General features: G+C 43.2%; 1 protein-coding gene across 2 annotated transcripts; it reads right to left on the bottom strand.

Annotated features, from left to right (window-relative positions):
- Positions 1-984: 984 nt before the first annotated feature.
- On the bottom strand, positions 985-19662 carry Plp1 (proteolipid protein 1). 2 transcript variants are annotated; one of them, XM_075956641.1, is made up of 9 exons: positions 19597-19662; positions 18342-18489; positions 16105-16251; positions 7562-7748; positions 6593-6854; positions 5374-5542; positions 4840-4913; positions 3960-4025; positions 985-3060 (listed from the first exon to the last, which is right to left on the bottom strand). In XM_075956641.1, the coding sequence occupies exons 3-9, from the start codon at positions 16106-16108 to the stop codon at positions 2989-2991; spliced, it is 834 nt and encodes a 277-aa protein (XP_075812756.1). In that variant the 5' UTR covers positions 16109-16251; positions 18342-18489; positions 19597-19662; the 3' UTR covers positions 985-2988. The 2 variants fall into 2 exon arrangements, with proteins under 2 accessions (XP_075812756.1, XP_075812757.1); XM_075956642.1 differs by having other exon boundaries at positions 6698-6854; positions 19597-19659.
- Positions 19663-20607: the final 945 nt, after the last annotated feature.

Here is a 20607-nt window from a genome sequence, read left to right as displayed (position 1 = left end):
TTAAATTCATTCAACCAGACTTACTTGGAGAATATTAATTGTGCCGAAGCAGAAATCAGGGGCTGCAATTGAACTACTTTTGAATAGAGCTCCTTAACGGATGACTAACATGTTGCCTACAGCCAAAGTCTCCTTTCTCATGTTCCTTATCAGCCACATGTACAAGACAAACCTACAGCGAATTTTAAGTTAGGTTTCTTCCGGCTGGTCATCAGAGTGCTGTCCATGTTATGTTAGGTGAGCTATGGCCTAAGCTCCCCAGGGTAGTGGGTACCATTAATTTGTTTGAATTCTCAACTGCTACAGCGCATTTAATTGATATTGTCCTCGTTTTATCTCCCCAGCTCTATAAACATTCAACTTCAAACCTTTCATTTAGTAGTTCCCAAGTGAAACTATGTATTACTCATGTGGGAAGCACCATGGTATCTCTATTGGAATAGCTAAACAATTTTGAGAAAAGATAAAAAATAATTTAACACTAAATACACCAGGTGTTGGGGCACCACAATGACACTGGGAAAGTAAATCTTACTGACTCCGCATAAGCAGAACACTCTGAAACCCAAGAGAAAAATAAAGCGTTAAACAAACAAGCAAAACAAAATGAACTGTTATAGAGACCTGAATTCAGTCCAGTAGGGTAGTACACGCCTAAATCCTAGCACTTAAGGCAGGCAGATCTCTATGAGTTCAAGGCCAGCCTGGTCTGCACCGAGAGTTCCAGGACAGGAACAGATGGATCATAGTGAAACCCTGTCTCAAAGAACAATATTCAAGTTCAGACAAGCATTTATTGGGTTTCTTTGGGCAAACTGTTTGCATCCATTTCCTAGTGTCTTTAGGTATAAAAAGAAGTAACTTACATTTTTCATAGAAGTAGTGCAAGAACAACCTATGTGGCCTGAAATATACACGAGCACCTTAGCTATAACTAAGTTCCTTGTTAGCGAGGTCAAACAGAACAATTCAAAGGACAACATGTTTGATTGAGAACATTCTTAATTTTATTTTCTTTAATTTTATAAAATACATTTTGTAAGATGAGTTTCTAAAAGTTTATTCTTTATGTTGTTAAAATCAAAATTCTCTATCAGAATTGAAGGAAACACTTGCAGTTGATTAACTCTCTTTGTACGTGTGTGTGTGCATGCATGTGAGGTTTGTAGGGAACAGCTGGTTATGTTATTAAATCAAAACAAAATAAAAGATAGAGATTATTCCACTTTCCTTGATCTTGATTGGTTTCTCACAGATCCTTTCCCCTCTCCTCACTCTTGTATACCCTAGTTATCTTACATACTGGCCCAAGAACAAGTCTTCACTGTCTTCTTATCAAGTTCTTCAACATGGCAGAAACCACTTTGGGGAATAAGGACGACAGAAGTCTGTAATGAAAGATCTATAATAACCTTTCCTTCAATGAAAATAGATCGGAGTTTTTTTTTTTTAATTTTAATCCCAAAGTTAACAAATCCCAGATACTTGAAATCTGGGAGTTGAGGTTTCTAGTTCTTTCTGTCTGTCCTCTCCATGTCTCCAGATCTCCATGGAAGTTTACCAAATGAACAGCTGGCAGCTAGTACAATCTATTATGTGACCTATATATACCAAGAGACAATAACTTCTACGCTAAGCCTAATTCTCAAAATGCCAAGATGCCATTTGCAAGTAAAGTCATTTGTCATTTGTTAGAAAAGAAAATACTGGACAGCTTATTCAAATTGAGATTCAAATTTACCAAGCCGATTTCTACAAATGGCATAATGCTTGTGGAAAATCCAAATAAATTCATGGGACTAGACAATTTGAAATATTTTTTTGTGATGCTTACTGTCCAGGTTTCTTTTTTCAAAAAGAACTGCAATCAAAACTCATTCTCCAGATCTTTCTGATCTAACTCCCAACAAGAGCTAAAGAATTGGAAAAGGTAAGACATGAATCCTTCTGACTAATCAAGATCTTCAAATCACCTGCTCTAGTGAATAGCTAAAACCCCAGGAAAAGAGCACCATTGTGAAGATATGCCAGAGGCCAGAGGACACAATTAACCGACAGAAAAAAAAAAGATATTCTATCCAAAGAGTTAACTATCTTGCATCTAGCCGAGAGCCATCTTAAGCTACACCTTTAGCCTCCGCCAACTGCTGCTCTTTAGGTCACAGTCTTATTTCATGAAAGCTAGTTTCCTTCTGTTCTCAGCTCCTTGGAAACCACAGGGTTGTCATGGTAGCTGTTATCAAGGAGAAGGGAGTGAGCAGAGCCTGACAGCACTGTTTCTCTTCCTAATGTGGTGTAAGGACAGACTTTGCCCCTTTGTCTACACTGTGCTCCCTGATGCCGTAAGGTTGGTTGAATTAGGGCTTACATAGTCCACTGCCATTGGGGTCAGAGCTCTCTTTCTAAGGGTGAAAGATCCTTGCTTTGACCCCTGTCTCCCAGCTGCAGGAGGCAGATTTGGGCAAGTGCTATTGCTTTGCTAGCATTCTTTCCTTTGCTTCTGTCTTCAATGGAAATAGGAAGATAAGGGTGAGTTCTTGGTTTGGGGCATCAAGGAGAATATAGCTGGCTCCTATTGATGGCAAGGAGACCAAGGGCATTCCTGCTCTCTCCCTGAGAATCTTTCTTTCCGCTTTGTTTTTCTCAATGGAAATGCCCTTTGTGAAGGAAGTACATCTTGGTCTTTAGGAGATGCTCCCAAATTGAATTAGAGCTTTCGTTCCTCTGTGACTTGCAGCTGGAGAAGCGCCTTCTCAGGCACTCTCCACTTCTAGCAGGAACCAGCTGTGGAGCAAAATGAGTAAAAGAGGTACAGAAAAGGGAGAGTCCAGAGAGAGATTAATCACTGCAAGACTCTCCTTTCTTGTTATACTCATCAAGTAAGAAGAGGGCCAATCAGTGGCAAAGGCAGAGTTAAGACAGGAGACACAACACTGTAGGCTGTGTGGTTAGAGCCTCGCAATTAGACAGGGGAGTTTCTACAGGAGCTCAGAACTTGGTGCCTCGGCCCATGAGTTTAAGGACGGCGAAGTTGTAAGTGGCAGCGATCATGAAGGTGAGCTGTGGGGAACAGAAGAGAGAAGACAAGTGAGAGCAGAAAGAGGAAGTCTCCCTGCTCAAAACCTTTTGTGAACGAGGGAGAGAGTGGAAGTAAAACCACAACTAAATCAAAGGATATGGTCTGGAAAAAAAAGCCCCTAAAAACCATATCCTTGGCTTTTTCTACATATGTGAATAGAAGTCTTCTATAGACACTTAAACAATAGTCCATTCACAGATAACCTAATCAATAAAGACGTATTCCACAGCTCAGTTCTGCTAACCACTGACCTTTCCTTAAGGACCCTAGCTGGGCCTATGCTGTCACATCAGCATGTCTAAGGGACTTGGAGCCATAGTGTTTGCTATCCACGCACAGCTACTTCGTGCAGCAGAGCCGTCCTGTGTTTTATGCATCAACTGATATTACAGACTAGAAGTGAAATCCTCCAGGTACTGAGGAGAATTCTGGGAGATCCTCCTTGTAGCTAACTGCTACCTCAGAGACTCGAGGTAAATCACCTTGCCCGTTAGTGCCTTAGCAATGAGCAGACTTCATTGGCACTGTAGTCGACACTACCTGCAGGACCCGGGGCACAGGACTGCAGCAAGTCATAACAATTCTAACGTGAGGAGGTCCTTCCAGTTTCCCCGAGTAATTAAATCCACTAGCGACTACAGAAGATGTTTAGACTATACAGGATCCCGGGATACAGCAAATCCTTTGAGAGATGGTTCCATACTCTGCCAGTGTCTGGACAACCCGTGGTAGAAATATGGAGCCCCATACCTTGCTGTCCCTTCTCAGAGCTTCCCTCCAATTTCAAAGTTGGAAGGAGTATCTCTTCTAGCCTTAGCCTAATAGCACTCAAGCTATCCCTGGAGCACTTATTTTCTAATATTATTTTAGAACAACTTACCAGGGAGACGAGTGTGGCTGCAGCACCCACAAATGCAGCAATAAACAGGTGGAAGGTCATTTGGAACTGCGGGGAAATGAGTGTGAGAGAATTATTTCTTATATCAGAAAATAAAAGCGTGATCCACTATAATAGTGAATGAAGTCTTCTGGACGGGTTGACATCTTGCCTGTATGTTAATTTGTGTCTCTAAGTTTTCACTTCCCTAAGCATCAACCTCCCATTTGCCTGTCTGTCAGCGCATCTCACACCTGCAGCATCCCAAAGACTCAGAAACGAGATTAATGATCCCACAGAAGTAACGCATTTCCTACAGTTGTGCCCAGGATACCACATCCTAAAGTCAGTACTTCCCTTTCAAAGATGTTGTTTTTCTGACTTCTTCCCCAGGATTTGCTCTCATTCCCTTGCTTCCGCGGCATATATCTGTTCTCGATGGAGCATTTTCTCTTCTTCAACTGTACTGATTTCACCTCTCAATGGAGATTAAGGAGTTCCACACTGAACATATTTTATAGAGCCCATGTATGTCTTTATGCATGACCCATTCTCTTGTTAAGTTTTTAACCAAAATGAAGATTTTCATTTGGGAAATTTTACTAAAGCTATATATTTTTCTTTTAATGAGGGGAGTCTGAGAAAGTAAGATTTCTAATGCAGTTCTTGGGAAAATAGGTACTTTTACTTTTAATCAGTATGCTCACTGACTCAGGCATACTTAGCCTTTATTTTGTAGACGGGAAATCTGCTTATTCAAAGTTCAACAAGGAGATATTATAATCCTTGAAATTGATGGTCATGTGGAGAAACTTCTGTTATAGGCCAGAAATTCTGTGTTATTAGCCAATCTATTTCAAAATAACCTGAATCATTCACTTACCTCAGCTGTTTTGCAGATGGACAGAAGGTTGGAGCCACAAACCTTGCCAGGGAAAGCATTCCATGGGAGAACACCTAAGGTGCAAAGATGAACCAGAGTGAACTTCACAGGGCTAGAGGCCATGAGGAGGCCTGCTCCAGAGCCTCTCTGACTTCCCTATCCTGGCAGTAAGCCTGATATCGACAGTTAAGTGTGGTCCTGCTCCCTAAAATTTCCATAAAGGCAAAGGTGGTATTGATAATGCTGAAATCTTATAGGATTGTAATGTGCTGTTTTGGGGGTTGGTAGCAGCAATCAGTCAGAGAAAACGAGTAAGGACACCCAAGAAACCAACGAACGAATGAACACTGCCAAAGCTTCCATGTTCCCTTTCTGGGGTGGGGGAACCTCAGTTTCAGTGGAAAGAGATTAATAAACTAAGATGCATTCATTTATCATCTCAGGAGATTTCCAGAATCACCATCCTCCTCACCTGAGCACAAAACAAGTACTTCTATAGATGCCAGGGAATCTAAAGTCCCCCATCCAACTCACCGTACATTCTGGCATCAGCGCAGAGAGTGCCTATACTGGCAGAAGTCTTGCTAGGGAAGGCAATAGACTGGCAGGTGGTCCAGGTGTTGAAGTAAATGTACACAGGCACAGCAGAGCAGGCAAACACCAGGAGCCACACAACAGTCAGGGCATAGGTGATGCCCACAAACTAAAACAATCGACATAGGGTAGTTACAAATCAGCACCAGCTTGCAGATCCTGAAACACAAACTGGGAGATCCTGGCGTGGCAGTGCCAACGAAGTCAGATTCCAGGACTCCCCCTCAAATGAAATTAGTGAGCAAGGCAGTTCTGCCAAGTGTCATTGGCAGTGTCTCTTAGAGAACTGGCCCAGAGTGTAACGATGGGTAGGGGGAGTGGGTGGGAGTTGGAGTGAGGCGGATCCCTGGGTTAGAGGGGCTTCAAGGAATTTGGAGGGCAGAGAAGGTGTAAAGAAGTAAAAATAAAAAAGTCCTGAAAGAAAGTTGTGCCGTTTTGTGCCTTAGGCTGAGCTTACAAGACATTCTTTGCCACAAGAGTTTTGTTCCCTAGTCACGGAACAATGCCAATGGGAGATTTAAATTTCAGAGCTAAAACCATTCTAAGCTAGCTGCTGGTCACAAAAGGTCATCAGCATACCACACACATGTTCAGACCCCAAAAGATCTTTAACTCTTGAAAAAAACAAGGCATGTCTTTCTAAAACATGGCTAGGCCAAAAGTAAGTGTGAAATATCCTGATGGAGCCTAACCCTCTCTGGGACCCTCAATAGTATAGGATCCCAGAACACTGTGACTTCAAGTCAATTCTTTCATTTCTATGGTTCACCCTCCATTTCAGATTACGTGTCTAAGTCTCAATTCCAAGTCTAGCATTTTAGATTCTTATATATCCGGTCCACTCTTGTAGTCCCTGCTAGGAACAAAATAAAGGGATACCAACAGATTGGTTAGAAATGGTCTTATTGTATAAAACATCCTACAAAATTCATGCTTTTCAGTTTGAGATAAAATTTTCTAGGGAACCTTTGAAAGGTGAGGCTAAGCCGGCCAGGCACCACGTTCTTCCTGACCATATCGTTCGGCTGTAGCCATCGCTTCCTCACTCAAAAGCCAGGCCTCTGGAGAGGACCCAACCTTGGGTGGGGATGAGGCCACAGAGTCACGCCCAATTGTCTCCCGCCCCTTGTTATTGCCACAAAATCCTGAGGATGATCACCTTGTCGGGATGTCCTAGCCATTTTCCCAAACAATGACACACCCGCTCCAAAGAATGAGCTTGATGTTGGCCTCTGGAACCCCTCCCCTTCTGGCCCCCTGTTACCGTTGCGCTCAGGCCCTTGCCGCAGATGGTGGTCTTGTAGTCGCCAAAGATCTGCCTGACTGCGCCGGTGGTGTAGAAGCCCTCAGCCAGCAGGAGGGCCCCATAAAGGAAGAAGAAAGAGGCAGTTCCATAGATGACATACTGGAAAGCATGAATCCTGCATTGACAGACAGAAAAGGCCAGACAACTGTATTCAGAGGGCACAGGTCTTGTCCGTTAGTAAGGTAGATGCCTAGGTAGCTGGACATTTTTGAGAGAAACCACTAGGTTTCACTTGTGTTCCTTCACCTTTTCCTCGTTGAAGTAAATGGAGCCAGAGAGTAGGTGGGCAAAAGCACGTGCTTCTCTTCCCCTTTTCTATTCCTTGTTAGCCTGCATCCTAGAGAACCATGTTTGCCCCTCCTCGCCGACCCTCCCCAAGTGCTACTCCAAAGGAGAGATAAGCTAGACAAGCCGGGAGATGCATGACGAACTCTAGGCGTAGGGGTGACATCACTAAGCCTGAGTGCACGAAAACAGTGTCCGACCAAGACCAGGGCTCCACTCTGCCCCATCACTGGACCTCCACCTGCCACTGTGGAGATGATTCCAGCAACACTAAACATACCGAGCAGAAATAGGACCCTGTGTGAGCAAACACAGGGGAGCGAGAGGAGGCAGACCTCTTTTCTGAACCTGACATTGTCCCCTCACTACAAGCTTCCAACATGGCGTGGGAGAATCTGTATGCAGAGGGATGGTCAGGAATTCCAGCTGGCTCTACATTGGTGCCCTCCTAGTTACTAAGATGCTGATGAGTTTGGTACCTCCAAGACAGGGTGAGGGGAAGAAAAGACATGGGTCTGGGAGTGAGAAAGTACTTACACATTAATGAGATACTCATAGTCCTGGTAGTTTTTGGAGAAATAGGTCTCAATTAGCTTCTCTGTACCAGTGAGAGCTTCATGTCCACATCCACAGAACAGTGCCACTCCAAAGAAACACAATCCAGTGGCCACCAGGGAAGCAAAGGGGGCCCCCACCAGACATCTTGCACAGCACTCTAACAAGCCTAGGGAAGAAGGAGAGGCGGAGTCAGGTATGCATAACAGGTAACTCATGCACTCACACCCAGCCCTGGGCCGAGCAGCCCATGCTGCCAAGCACACAGAGTGCTTATCTGGGGAGTTCTAAAGGTGAACCTGCAGCTTTCAGCTTTTGGAATGTGAGACTGACCCAGAATCATTATTTTGTCTCATTCTTAAAAATGAACCCTTACCTTCAGAACACAGACCATATGGGCTTTTAAAGGAAATCAAATAATTCAAGTAACAATCCAGGGAGGTGAAAAGATTGACCCCTCTTTTCTTTCTTTTGGAGTCTGTTGACTTTGCTTCATTAGTCACCAACTATGGAATAAATGTGCGCAGCGCTGTCCATGGGATATGAAAACAGAAAGGTACAAACTGCCAGATTGGAATCCCCACTTTACTGAAGAAAAAATGAATGAAATAGGTATAATATTTTCCACCAACAATTCCAGGAAACCAAGTAAATGGCTCCTGAGAGTAAATATATCTAGAATTTGAAAGGAAAGAGTGCCAACCATAGATGTCAATATTTTCAGACACAATCTGAACCGCAAGAGCATTCCAGGTGGACGGCAGAATGAAAAGCGCATGTTTCTGGATGTTCCCACACATGTATATTTCTAGGTCTAGATAGAAGGGAGTAACCCAGAGAAGAAAGAAACTGGCACAGGACAGGGAAGGGTGCTTTTGCACACAATAATAATGAAAATAATAACAATAAGATTGCAGACTTGGGGCTGGAAAGATGGCTTGGTGGTTAAGAGTGCTTGGTGTTCTACAGAATCCATGTCAGACAGCTCACAACTGCCTGTAACTTCAGTTTTGGAGTATTTGATGCCCTATTCTACAAAAATATATTTTAATAAAGGCTTGATTATTTTTTCAATGCTTTGCCTGTTTGCTCCACCACAGCTTGTCCAGTTCCTGTACCCTCAAGATCACACTGAGATTCTGTTGGTAAGGCCACAAAGAGACTTTCTGTAATAGCCGCAGAAGCTTTCTGGCATGGAACTTGGGCCACGGGAACACACAGGGCCTGGGAACACAGGTGTCTTAAGGTGGTAAGAATACCTGAGATCCCAGACCAGGGAGCTCTCAGCCCTTGCCAGTGCTGCTGAGAAACAAGAAAGGTACATAAAGTAGTCACAGACTCTGGAAGTAGCTATGTTCCAAGTTCTGGTGTTATATGAAATAAAACTGACCAAGTGCCAAGCAGATGACTGACTAGACAGAGGGACGTGTGGTTCCCTCTGGCCTCTTGACCAGATATGCAAGAAGTAGAAAAATGAAAATTTAAGGCCTTTAATTGATAGTGTATACAGACATAGTATAAATTCAATATATGCATATGTGTATGATATATAAAATATACATACATACATATATTTAATAATGTGTGCATATACACATATATAGGCCAGTTGATTTTTATGCATCTATTCCTATATTAAGTGTACATACAATCAGGACATGTGTCTGAGAAAGTACTAGTCTGTGATAAGTATGTTGTAACTTCTTACCCCATTATAGAATGAAAATAATTTTCTAAAGTTTGAACTTTTATATTCATGTATTTCTCCACACCAAGTTCAATTATCTACAATAGGGCACCAGGGGAAATAAAAGTTCATTGCCTGATTCCCTTAATCAGTTTTTATTAAAAATACTTAAAAATGCTGTGATTTCCACAGCTAAGTTGAATAATGTCAACAGGTGTTGAAAGATCAAATTATGTGTATCATGAAAAAGCTGGGAGGGAGGCATTTGTCTCTTTATCAGAATCACAGAATAAGTGAGCCCTATTACCCACCATTCACTGAAAAGACAGCCTATCCTGGACTTCAAAGAGGTAAGGCTCAGAAGCCCAAGCCAAAATATGTAGCTGAACTGGGTTCCTTTTGCTTTCTCCAATCTCAAGCCCTCTATGAGAGACAATCAATTTGTAGCTCTGCCGCTGTGAGGAGATGCTAAGTTTACTCAATGTGAACTTTGCAAGAGAGGATGTGCACTACTGTCTTATGATATGTGTGCACGTGCACACTTGCACAGGTGTGTACAATGCATGCGTGAGTACGCCAAAGAAAAGCAAAACAGCTGAAACCCACCACTGTCTTATGATATGTGTGCACGTGCACACTTGCACAGGTGTGTACAATGCATGCGTGAGTACGCCAAAGAAAAGCAAAACAGCTGAAACCCACCACTGTCTTGGGGGAGACATTCCAGAAATTGAATCTTCTTTTTATCATTAGGTTAAGATACTACATGTATCCAGTAAGTTAAGAAAAGCACTTGGAAGTAAACAGCCCCAACATTTTCATTCTCTGCCCTCTGAACTCCTCTCCACCCTCAGACTCTTAGACTCTTCTAGTAAAGAAGGTCTCTAAAGCCTGAGGTGGGGGAGGGGAGGTCAGTGACCCTACTGTTCCCTCTCTCTCCAGCAAAGGGTCAAGCCTTGGACACAGCCCTCCATCACTTCCCTAAACAATGAAGCCTTGTTTCCTCCTGAGATCTCAGGAGCCTCATTGGTATTCTGCAAGGCCCTGCATGTCTGGGGGTGGGGAGGGGGGTCAGATCCAGTAAACAATGGCAGGACTGTTTATTTAGCCCAGGGTAAGGAGAGCTATCTACCCTGGCAAGTGGTCATCCTGTGCCCATTCACTCACCCCAGCTTTTTCACCAGGGCATGGCCTAATGGTGAGGCAGGTGTGATCAGGAATACAAGCTCTTGCCAGGCAAACAGAGAAATGTACTCAATGCTTTAGCCCATGCCCCTCTATATCCTCTACACTAAGATCGTTTCCCCCTCTTATCATCAAGTGATGAAACAAAGAATGATTTCTCATCCTGATCATTTGGTGGTCATCAAAATAACCAGAAAATGTCACATTCCATGTTTTTACTGGGTGAGAAAACTTTGGGAGCTACTCGAAATCACCACCTGATACTGTATCTTTTTACACCCATTTTTCTTTGTTTTCTTAGATCTCAGATAATAATGTAACACCCCCTTTCTGCTCTACTGATGTTCAAAGCAGGAAACAAGGATATAGACTTTAGCAAAGTCTCTCTCTAATGTGGAATCCAACACAAATGCCCTGAGATAGATGTACTGCTGTTAGGTTATAAACTAGTTCACAACATCAAAACAAGCACCAGATGTTAAAGTCCTCAAAATTCAGATGAAATATTTGTTCTAAGGGCATTCAAGTTCAGCGGAAGTGAAGAATCTCAGCTAATCTGCCCAAACAAAAGTCAAAATTTGAATTCCAACAAGAAAAAACTCAGAACATATAAGAGACTGTCTTTTCATCAAAGCGTTCTGAATAAAAGTCCACTGGGTTCATTTCGATTTTTCTCAATCCAAGAAATGAACTTGGGAACATGTGAGCAACAGCCTAAAACCATAAGCTCTCTGTTTCAGAATACCTCAGGGTCAAGAGGGTTTTGAATGTTAAAAGGCATCCTGTCATTTCCCAGCTAAGTATAATTTGTGATGTAGTGGAGTCAGTATCAAAGAATTACATAATACAACTGCTACTCAATGAGATTTAAATGTCTCATTTTGATGACTGATCACGGAGAAAATTAATGATGCTTTCTTTTCCTTTGTGTTGGGGCGGCTTGAGGACACTAACATTAAATGCATTACTAGTAACACAGATGCTTCAAGAAATAGGAAGAAACTAAGAGTCCAAGTCCCTTTTCTCAGAAAGCTTCCACTCTTGTTTGGGAGATCAAATTAATTTCTTAAATGAAAACCAAAGCTACCTATTATCTAGTGTTAAAATGAATGTAACCAAATCCTGTGGAGAAAATATAAGTAAAGACATTAGTTAATAATGGGTTATATTCATCTCCAAATCCCCCAAACAAGCAAGCATGAGCAATCTGTAATAGAACGTCCCTTCTCATCAGTGTTCTCTGTCAGAGATCAACAGTACTATTGTGACTCTCAGATTAAGGCCCATCCCAGTGACTGTCCTGATTCTGATTCTTTAAGTAGGAGCCAAGTGCTCTAAAGCACTCCCTCCTTTCCCATGCCCGGGGCACACCTCAAGGACCAGCTCCATGATGGAAATTCAGTGTGAATCTGGGAACTCATCAAAGGGAGGAGAGGAAGGGCTTTCATAGAAAGGAATGGTAGAAAGAGACCAATTGTAGCCTGCACAATTCCCAGCTTGTCTCTTGAATCCAGCTGACAAAGGGTGAGATAGAAGAACCCTGTACAATAGAGCTTAAACAACAGGCAAGCTCTTTGAGTGAGAAACTGGTCCCATCTCCCTAAGTCTCTAATCTGCACTGCAGTCTTCCCCTCCTCCCAGAATCCACCCCTTAACTTCAACCCACAAACAGAGGCTTCCTTGATCAGAGCCTATAGCCATTAACATGGCCAAGATGCTAGAACAGCTGTGACTGGTACTAGGGATAGATGGCGATCAGTGGGTAGGGTTCTAGAAGTAAAACAACAATTATTAGGAGACGACAGAGACAAAGACTTTTGCTTTTGGTTCTAGAAGTAAAACAACAATTATTAGGAGGCGACAGAGAAAAGACTTCTGCTTCTGGTCTCATCTTGTTAGGACAAAGCCTTGCTTATGACTTTGTCTTTCCTGCATGATATTAGCATTTATAGCACAGTCAAAAGCTCAATAAGCACTGGGACATGAGATTGCAAGCCTGCTTGATAGTCAAGTCATACAGACAAAGTTAAATAAAAAAAAAAAAGAACTCCAACCTCCTTATCGAACAGGTATTATTATCACCGCTGCTTCTACTAGTGGTAACTACCACTACAACCACCAGGAACCGCATTTGGTCCACCTTACTTCTAATGTTCTTTTTCAGAAACTAACACACACACACACACACGCACACACACACACACACACGCACACACACACACACACACACACACACACACACACACACAGAGTCTCTATCTTGTCCAGTTGTGGGGAAATGAAGAACGATCTGTCACTAGAGACAAATGTAGCCATACCGTATGCTACTAGATCTCCCACTTTCCTTGGTTCAAGTGTGAAGCTGACCTGCAGAACCTCACCCTCTTCTTTGGGATGCCATTGGCTCTTTTTCAAAGCTTTGCACAGCAAAGAGTTCTGAGGTCATTGACAGATTACTCTTAAGTATTTGGCAAAGGCTAAGGAAAGACTTGCTTGCTGAACCTTTGATGTAACTTTGACATTGGGTAGGGTCTGTGAATGGGAAAAGATGAGAAAGTTCTGTTCAGTGACCATGGCGTATGACCTTTCCTTATCAGCTTACGGCCCTGACATGAGCTTTTCTAAACCTAAAGTTCCATGGGCAGAGATGGTATTTTTCTTTTTCTTTTAAGACTAAAGAACTGTAACCAAGGGATGACTTTCAAAGCTATATAATCAATCTCTCTCTCTCTCTCTCTCTCTCTCTCTCTCTCACGCACACGCACACACACACACACACACACACACATACATACACACAGACACACACACCAAAGGACAGGGAAAAATGCGTCACTGGTTTGGGTGGGGCCTGAAGATGTTCCTACCCCCTCCCTAGGTTAAAGATGTTACTACTGAGAGCTCCGAGAGAACACTATTGTCAGGATGTGAACTAGATTTCTTGGTGTCCTGGCTGAGGGCCAAGGTGAAGCCCCTCAAAGCAGGGCAATGGCTTAATCTCTGTAGCTTTTCAAGAGCTCCTGGCTAGGCAGAACCAGATAAGAAGCGGTGCGGTGAAGGCTAGCTACCCTTTATCATTTCAGTCTCTAGGAGGAGTCAGTTAGCATGCCAGTCAAAATCTGCGGGCACTCTGTGATGCCTTCATGGGATTCAGATAGTCTTCAAGTACCTGGCAGAACTCAGCCTCCGCTCTGCCTCCTCCACATTTTGTACTTCCAAGCCACTCTTGGAGGGAAGGAAGCATTGCAGTCTGGTTGCCAGGGTAACAGCCACTGTTCTCAGATGACAGCAAGCTTGAGGAAGTGGATGTTTTGCTGCTCAGTGATGGCATTGTTATTGAGCAGAAAATATCCACTATGGCTCTTTTTCATTTCCATAGTTATTCCAAAGACTCATCTGAAGCATCTCCCTGCCAAGTCTGAACAAGGTTTTAATAAGCCGCTACACTGTCTGTAAACCTTTTGTTCAGACACTACTGAATTCAGCCCTTGTCATTTCCAATCCTAAGAAATTTTGTGGTTGAGGTAATAAGCTGCCTGTTTCTGGTGGTGATTAAGCAGAGACTTATATATGTTTAATTTATTGTCAAAGAAATAAATTCTGCATTGAGGGCTGGCTCTCATAACTTTTTCTGAATGAGTTTCACTATGTTGTCTAGCTGGCCATTTCTAGTGATCCTCCTGCCTCAGCTTCCTAGGGTGTTATAGGTATGGCTTCACCTCAGATAAGTTCCAATGTTCCTTTCAATTCCAGATTCTATGATTTGATTTGCCTACCGCAATAGTTAAACAGCAGTGTACTCCACAGCCGAAGCAATAGCACGTCACTGTCTTGTCAGATATGGTTGAATAGTCACACTGCCTCAGATACTGTGTTATTGAGTGACTGTGGAGGCAATTGCTACCCCATCATGTATCCCTAGTACATGTATTGTTTACCTAAATATATATCCTTAGTGACACCTTGTGTGTGTGTGCGCGCGCACATGCGTGCTGACCTTCCTCTGGTGGAAATCATCTAGCTTCTGTCATTTTCTTTCTTCTTGTCTTTTCTTCAAGGCTTTATCTCCCAAGGAAGTAAGATTCAACTTGCACTACCTCTCTATTTGGAGGGAACAACTTACTCAATCAGCTGCACTCACAACAGATAGGGTTGCTGGTCCAGAGCAGAAATTGACTTCTTCCCACAATTCTTCTCACCTTGCTGCATTCGGGTGATCAAATGGTTCTTACGCAAACATACTGGGTGTGCACAAAGAAAGCCCAACAACCTTGGAAAGAGGAAGCACCAGCCTAGATATGCATTGTTACATAAGAGGTGGTGTCATGAGAATTTACAATGGATACAGAACTTGTCTACATCGACAGGACTGCCATAGCATTCTTACTCCATCTTCCACCCTGCAAGCAGACAAAACAGTTATTGTTGCCCCTGTCTTCCAGATGATGAGGTGGTGATTCATGGTGACATGCCCAATTTTGTGGAGTTCATTAGAGACTGAGCTATTTGGACTTCTAGTCTAGTATGCCACCCTCTTTAACTATTCTACCAACATATACGCTGCTAACAGCTCCCTCAGTGACTTGAGATGGGGAAAAAACCAAGGTTAACAACAGTTCAGTCTAACTGAAAAACTACGTCTGTGGATCCTATCAATTTACTGGCTACTATGTTGCATGGTGACCACACTGGGCAATTGAACCTCTTTTCATTCAGGATGTGTTCAAGATGCTACTTTTATCTTTCCCAAACATGAGCAAAATGTACATTATTTGCAGCATCTTGCCTAGGCAAAGACCCTTATGTTGCACACACCTTTCTCTGAATAGACACTGCTGGACACCAGAACTTCACAGCTTCCATACTTATGGAACATAGAAAAGCCCTCCGGGCTCAGCCAACAAGAGCCCTGAGACAGAAACCTTCTTGTTACAGCAGGGATTCAGGCTAAGTCCATGATACTTACTAGAAATGTTGAGCTGCATGAAAATACACACACACACTCACACGCGTGCGCGCACACACACATACATACACATACAATCCATATCTATTCCTGATAGATATAGATTAGACATAGACAACAGATAATCCATATCTATTGACAATGGTAAAACTATTGTGGACTGTATTTTCATTTTCTGAACCTGGAATGCCCACCATAGGCACTGCCATGCCTGAGTTCAATTTTCCCTATTCCTCCATTCCATTGATGCCAAACAGGCTCTGAAGTTTGTATAGCGGAAGTGCGTATTTGATACATCTGAGGATTAGTCAATGTTCAAGTTGCCTCCAGTGGAACCAGGGGTTCCAGATAACCCCACCATAACCAGGTCCTTAAGATCCGTGGAAAGGAGAAAGCAGAAGGGAAGTGAAAGGTTAAGAAGCAACATGGTCGCATCCATCCTGCTGGGCATTCTCTCCAAACATCTGTGGGACTTCATGTGTACTGATGGAATTTGTTGACAATAAAGCATTATGCTCAGTACAGCAGAGAAGGAATTAATACAATTAAATGTTAAAGAATTAAAACAGAAAACAAGTGCCAAAACACAACTTATTTAAACCACTAGAAACCCAGAGCCCCAAAATTGAAAATTCTCTTTTGAATTCCCGTGCCTGCATCTTTGCTACTAAAGTTTTTGAGACTCACCCATGTCTTTGGCACTCCGACTCCAATTGTAGCCTGCTGGCTAGTCTGCTTTGCGACTGACTTTGTTCAGCTGGAAGGATCCTGGTCTCTCCAGTCTCCTTCTTCTGTCCTTTACTCTTTCTCTCTGAGTATCTTTGTCCTCTCCTCCTGAAATGAAAAGGGCTCTCTGATTGACAGCCAAGCCCCTTAAAGAGACAGGCTTGCTTTCCTCCTCCTCTCCTCCTCCCCTTCTCCTCCCCTTGTCCCCTCCTCCTTTAGGATACTCCCTTCTTTAAGGGCTCCATCTTCTCTTTCTGCCTTTTACTTCCAGTTGTTTCATATTTTTTTTCTTTTTTTCTAAAGATTCTCTAGAATTTCATTTTGCTACAAAGACATCTAGAAATGTGAATTGGAGGTGGGAATTAAATGGAGGGGTCCTGCAATACTCCAACTGATCCTTGGGTCTGTCTGATATGCCAGACCTCAATCGAGCACGCTGAAGCTGTGTGAAATAGTAGCCCTGACGATGCGGTCTGGATGAAAGACCTATATGCTCCGAGACCAAATATGCCCCAAACAATCCTTACTCCTAGCTGCCCTTGACCCCAGAACCTTTCCCGTCCCTCTGTTTGTTAGCAGAAAGCATTCCTCCTCCTCCTAAATTATAATGATTATATAGCTTGATAACAGAGACACAAAGGAGAGGGCAAGATCTGTACCAAGTTCTCAGAAAGACAAAGGTCAGACTGAAGTTGTAGGTGATTTCTAAGGAGAACTAACAAGACACTATCGTAATCTGGGAATCTGCTAGTCAAAATTCTGCCCAGGAAATGTAGCGTTCTCGTGTGGAAGTGAAGACAAGGCACAGGGAGGCAAGGGGTGCAGCAATCGGGTGTGGGGGGTGGAGAAAAAATACAGTCCTTGCCTCAGAGAAACGTCTATATAAAAAGATCAAATAGTGAAAACAGGAGTAATATATGAAACGTCCACACTGGTAAGAGTGGTCTCTGGAGACTGTGAAGGGACCCGACTGCCAAATAGAAAGTTAGAGAAAACTTTCTAGATAAGGTGAGCCTTAAGTGCTGATGTGGGTTCTTCGTCAATTTTCTCTCTCAGTTAAAAAGCCACAGCCAGTCACAACCCTCTTGATCTAGAAGCAAGGGTCTTTTTCTGAGTGGCTCCAGGGCAAGTCGTCAGATTATAACAAGAGCAGAGACTGTCCTCTCTATCCTCCTAAGAAATAAGGATGTCCTCCTGAACCTGGTCTTCTGTCTTGTCATAAGAGACAGCAGAGAGGGAAAGCCATGCAGAACCTAAAATTTTCTTGGGAGAAAGAGATCAAATATTGTGTGTTATGAACGTCTTTTGTGGTTGTGATTTTCCGTGTTTCTGGCTAGTTACACTGGAGTCCAGAACCACACAGTATACAATACTGGCTCCAGAACAAATCTTTTGCTCTTACACAAGCCCCGATGTGAAGGGATGCTTGTATATGCCTTGTATATTCCTCTTGAAGAACAGTAAAGTAGCGGCTTCCCAGGGCAGACCAGACCAAGGCCATGGCTGATTGTTGAGGGTCTCAAGCCCATGCCTTTCGAGGCATGCCGTCCAGACAAAGACTCTGCCTGCCACGGCAGTGCAGTTGTAGTAATGGCCCTGGAGGAGGGGAATGATAGCAAAAGTAACTGACCCTAAACTTGGGCATTCTGATGTACGGCATAAGAAACAAAATTCTTTGTAGCTCAAATAGCCAAGGCAGATCTATGTACAGGGGAAATCGCTCAGTCTGAGTCCTCTTCTACACCTATCTATTCTCAACAGCATCTCTGGGACTGACTATATCCTCAGAAGAAAGTAATTCCCCAGTAAACTCCCAGACACCACCTTATCCATTATATTCTCCGGAGGCCTCTTTTCTTCGTCTACCATCTCTACTGTCTTACAGTTCAGTTCATCTCTTTCTCTTGTCACCCCCTCTCTACCTCCTTCCCAGGGGCAGATCTTCCCGTCTCTGCCTTGCTCTTATGCCAATGGCTAGGAAAGGCACTCAGCCAGGTGATTATGTCACACTCCTTCCCAGTGCCCTAAGGTTCCCAGTTCCTTCAGATCTAGTGTGTTGTAGTGGCTCTGTCCATATGACTGACACTCTGCTTGGACACTCCCTCTGCATCCTTGTTCTAAGTCCTCCATACAATCCTTAGAGGATTTCTTTCAGGTCTCAAAGAAGCTCCCAGCCCCATAAACTCCATCTACCCTACCTATTCCTGCGGTTCTGCTTTTACTGGGTCTTCTAAGTAAGTGGAACAAAATGTTCTCCATTCCAGCTGGGCTTCTGCAATGCACAAAAATTCCTCCAGAGGGCACCAGCAGCCTTCATGGTCGTAGTCGGCGGCCAGCTTTGGGGACCTGTGAGGAAGAACAAAGCAGGATTGTATTAAACTAGTAAACACCGTGTTTCACACTGTTCTTGTAGTGCCACTAGGGAATCTGGCCCTCCTTGACCATGGCTTGGTTTAATTGTGTGACTGTCTTCAATTATCTATAAAATATTTGGCTACTACCTCCATTCTCTCCTGTATTGTCACATAGTACCAGATCTTGAAGGTCAGAAAGAAGGCAACTTTTCTTTGCTCTGCTGAGCTAAGGCATTCTCCCTGAAAACCTTATAAGCACACAAGTACCTAATCTGGTGGGACACTTCTCCGTGTCCACCGAGAAGACGGAAAAGAAAACAGAGAAGGCACAGTACCAGAGAGTTCCTGATCTCATCTGGTGCTATTTGAGAATCTAGAAATGAGTCTTTTCTTGTCCTACCCAAGACCATGTCATTATAGGCCACATTTGGAAGATGAGTGGCCGCTTTTAACTGTTTTTCCCCCCAGTCCTGGCACAGAAATCTAGCAGAATGGCAGGCAATGTATCAAGTCCTGTGCATATGCAGATAGAACTTTCCACACCCAACTTTATGCCAACTGGCTTGGCTATGCCTTTCTGGCCAAGAGAAGTGAGGGCTGAGGACCAGAGATGTCACATTCTTTGATCATGCAGGGTGTGGGGGACAGGGGGCAGGGGTGGAGGATGCTACTCTTTTTTTCTGGTAATTCAAAGAGCAATGCAAGGACAGACAGGAGTGACTGGTAAATTGTGTGGGTATTTACAAGGGAGACATGCTAATAGCTTGGCATAGGGTAAAGAAAGCAGCTTAAAGGCCAAAATATTCAGACAAACTCAGGAAAAGAGCACCCGAAGAATGCCAAGAAGCCAGTAGCAGTGTGGAAAAAGCAGCTGTCCACATGACCCACTTAGAATCCTGAAAACTTGGCCATCTTTACTGGAGCAGCCCCTATAAAGAAGATGCACCGAGTTATAACAGCAGCAGAATTAAAATTATTTCTGTAGTTATCAATGCTCACCGAACTCTAAGGAACATATTTTATTTTTTTCCAGTTGAGTAATGGGGGAACACAAAAGCAGCTTTCCCAGAGCCCCCTAATAGGCAAGAGACAAAACTACCTTTAGAAGATACCTCTATCCAGATTCATTGCTTGGAACATGCTGGGACAATTGTTCGGCTCTGAAAGAATGTTTGAATACAGAGCCTCTTTCCTGAACAAGAATAGCAAGGGGGAGGATGGGCGGGCTTCTAGCTGCTATGGCCCAAGCTTCTAACCTTCATACTCCTCAAAGCAACGTACAAAGAGAATGTTCGAAATGCAGTGGTTTTTATATATCTTGTTGGATTTGAAGGAAGTGGGAGTCAGGAGGGGGCCATATGACAGAAAGACTGTTGGGTGCTTGTTAGGTGTGGCTGTAACAGCAGGACTGAGTGTGAGTGTGTGTGTGTTGCTTCAGGGTTGATTCAGAGCCTTGAGATTCTAGGCAAACACTACCAAGTTGCATCCCCAGCTGTAGGGATGCTTTTTTTGTTTGTTTGTTTTTTCAAGACAGGGTTTCTCTGTGGCTTTGGAGCCTGTCCTGAAACTAGTTCTTGTAGACCAGGCTGGCCTTGAACTCACAGAGATGTGCTGCCTCTGCCACCGAGTACTGGGATTAAAGTGCAGGGATGCTTTTTAAAGAGTCTTTATTTTAGAAATCTTCATGGCCAAATGTCACAATCCCCGAGCTGTGCCCACTCCAGAAAAGTGTAGTAGCAACATTCGATAAAATAACATCAGCCAAAACTTGAAACTATTACACCTGCATAAAAACATGCATGTTTATCTTATTATTTTTGCTACTCTGGGTATGACTAAAATATGAAGTCGGAAAAAGAAGAGTCATTACGGTTAAAATTCAGACTAAGCCAGAAACAAAAAGGAAACCATTCCCAATAGGGATGTCTATTTCTGGAAGGGTGTACCTAGCCTTGAGAAAGGGGTGGAAATCTGGAGCTGAAGAGAAGCCTTTTTATTCCATGTGCTTTATCATGGCTGTAGTTGATAATTACGTACATTTTATGTCTACTTTATTGAAAGTTTCATCTGCAAACTCCGTCAGACAACAGTCCATAGGCCATTCAGGTGT

This window comes from Microtus pennsylvanicus, chromosome X (assembly GCF_037038515.1).
Source record: "Microtus pennsylvanicus isolate mMicPen1 chromosome X, mMicPen1.hap1, whole genome shotgun sequence".
In the NCBI taxonomy this organism is placed as follows: Eukaryota; Metazoa; Chordata; class Mammalia; order Rodentia; family Cricetidae; genus Microtus; species Microtus pennsylvanicus.
This window is presented reverse-complemented; position numbering and strand designations above follow the sequence as displayed.

Bases quoted from the DNA above. Each gene is read 5' to 3' on its own strand.
- Plp1 (XM_075956641.1), bottom strand. The intron at 4,914-5,373 runs GTGAGTTGGATG...TTTGCACCTTAG, and splicing joins CGCTGATGCCAGAATGTACG to GTGTTCTCCCATGGAATGCT. The intron at 4,026-4,839 runs GTAAGTGAATGA...ATTTCCCCGCAG, and splicing joins CCATCTGCAAAACAGCTGAG to TTCCAAATGACCTTCCACCT.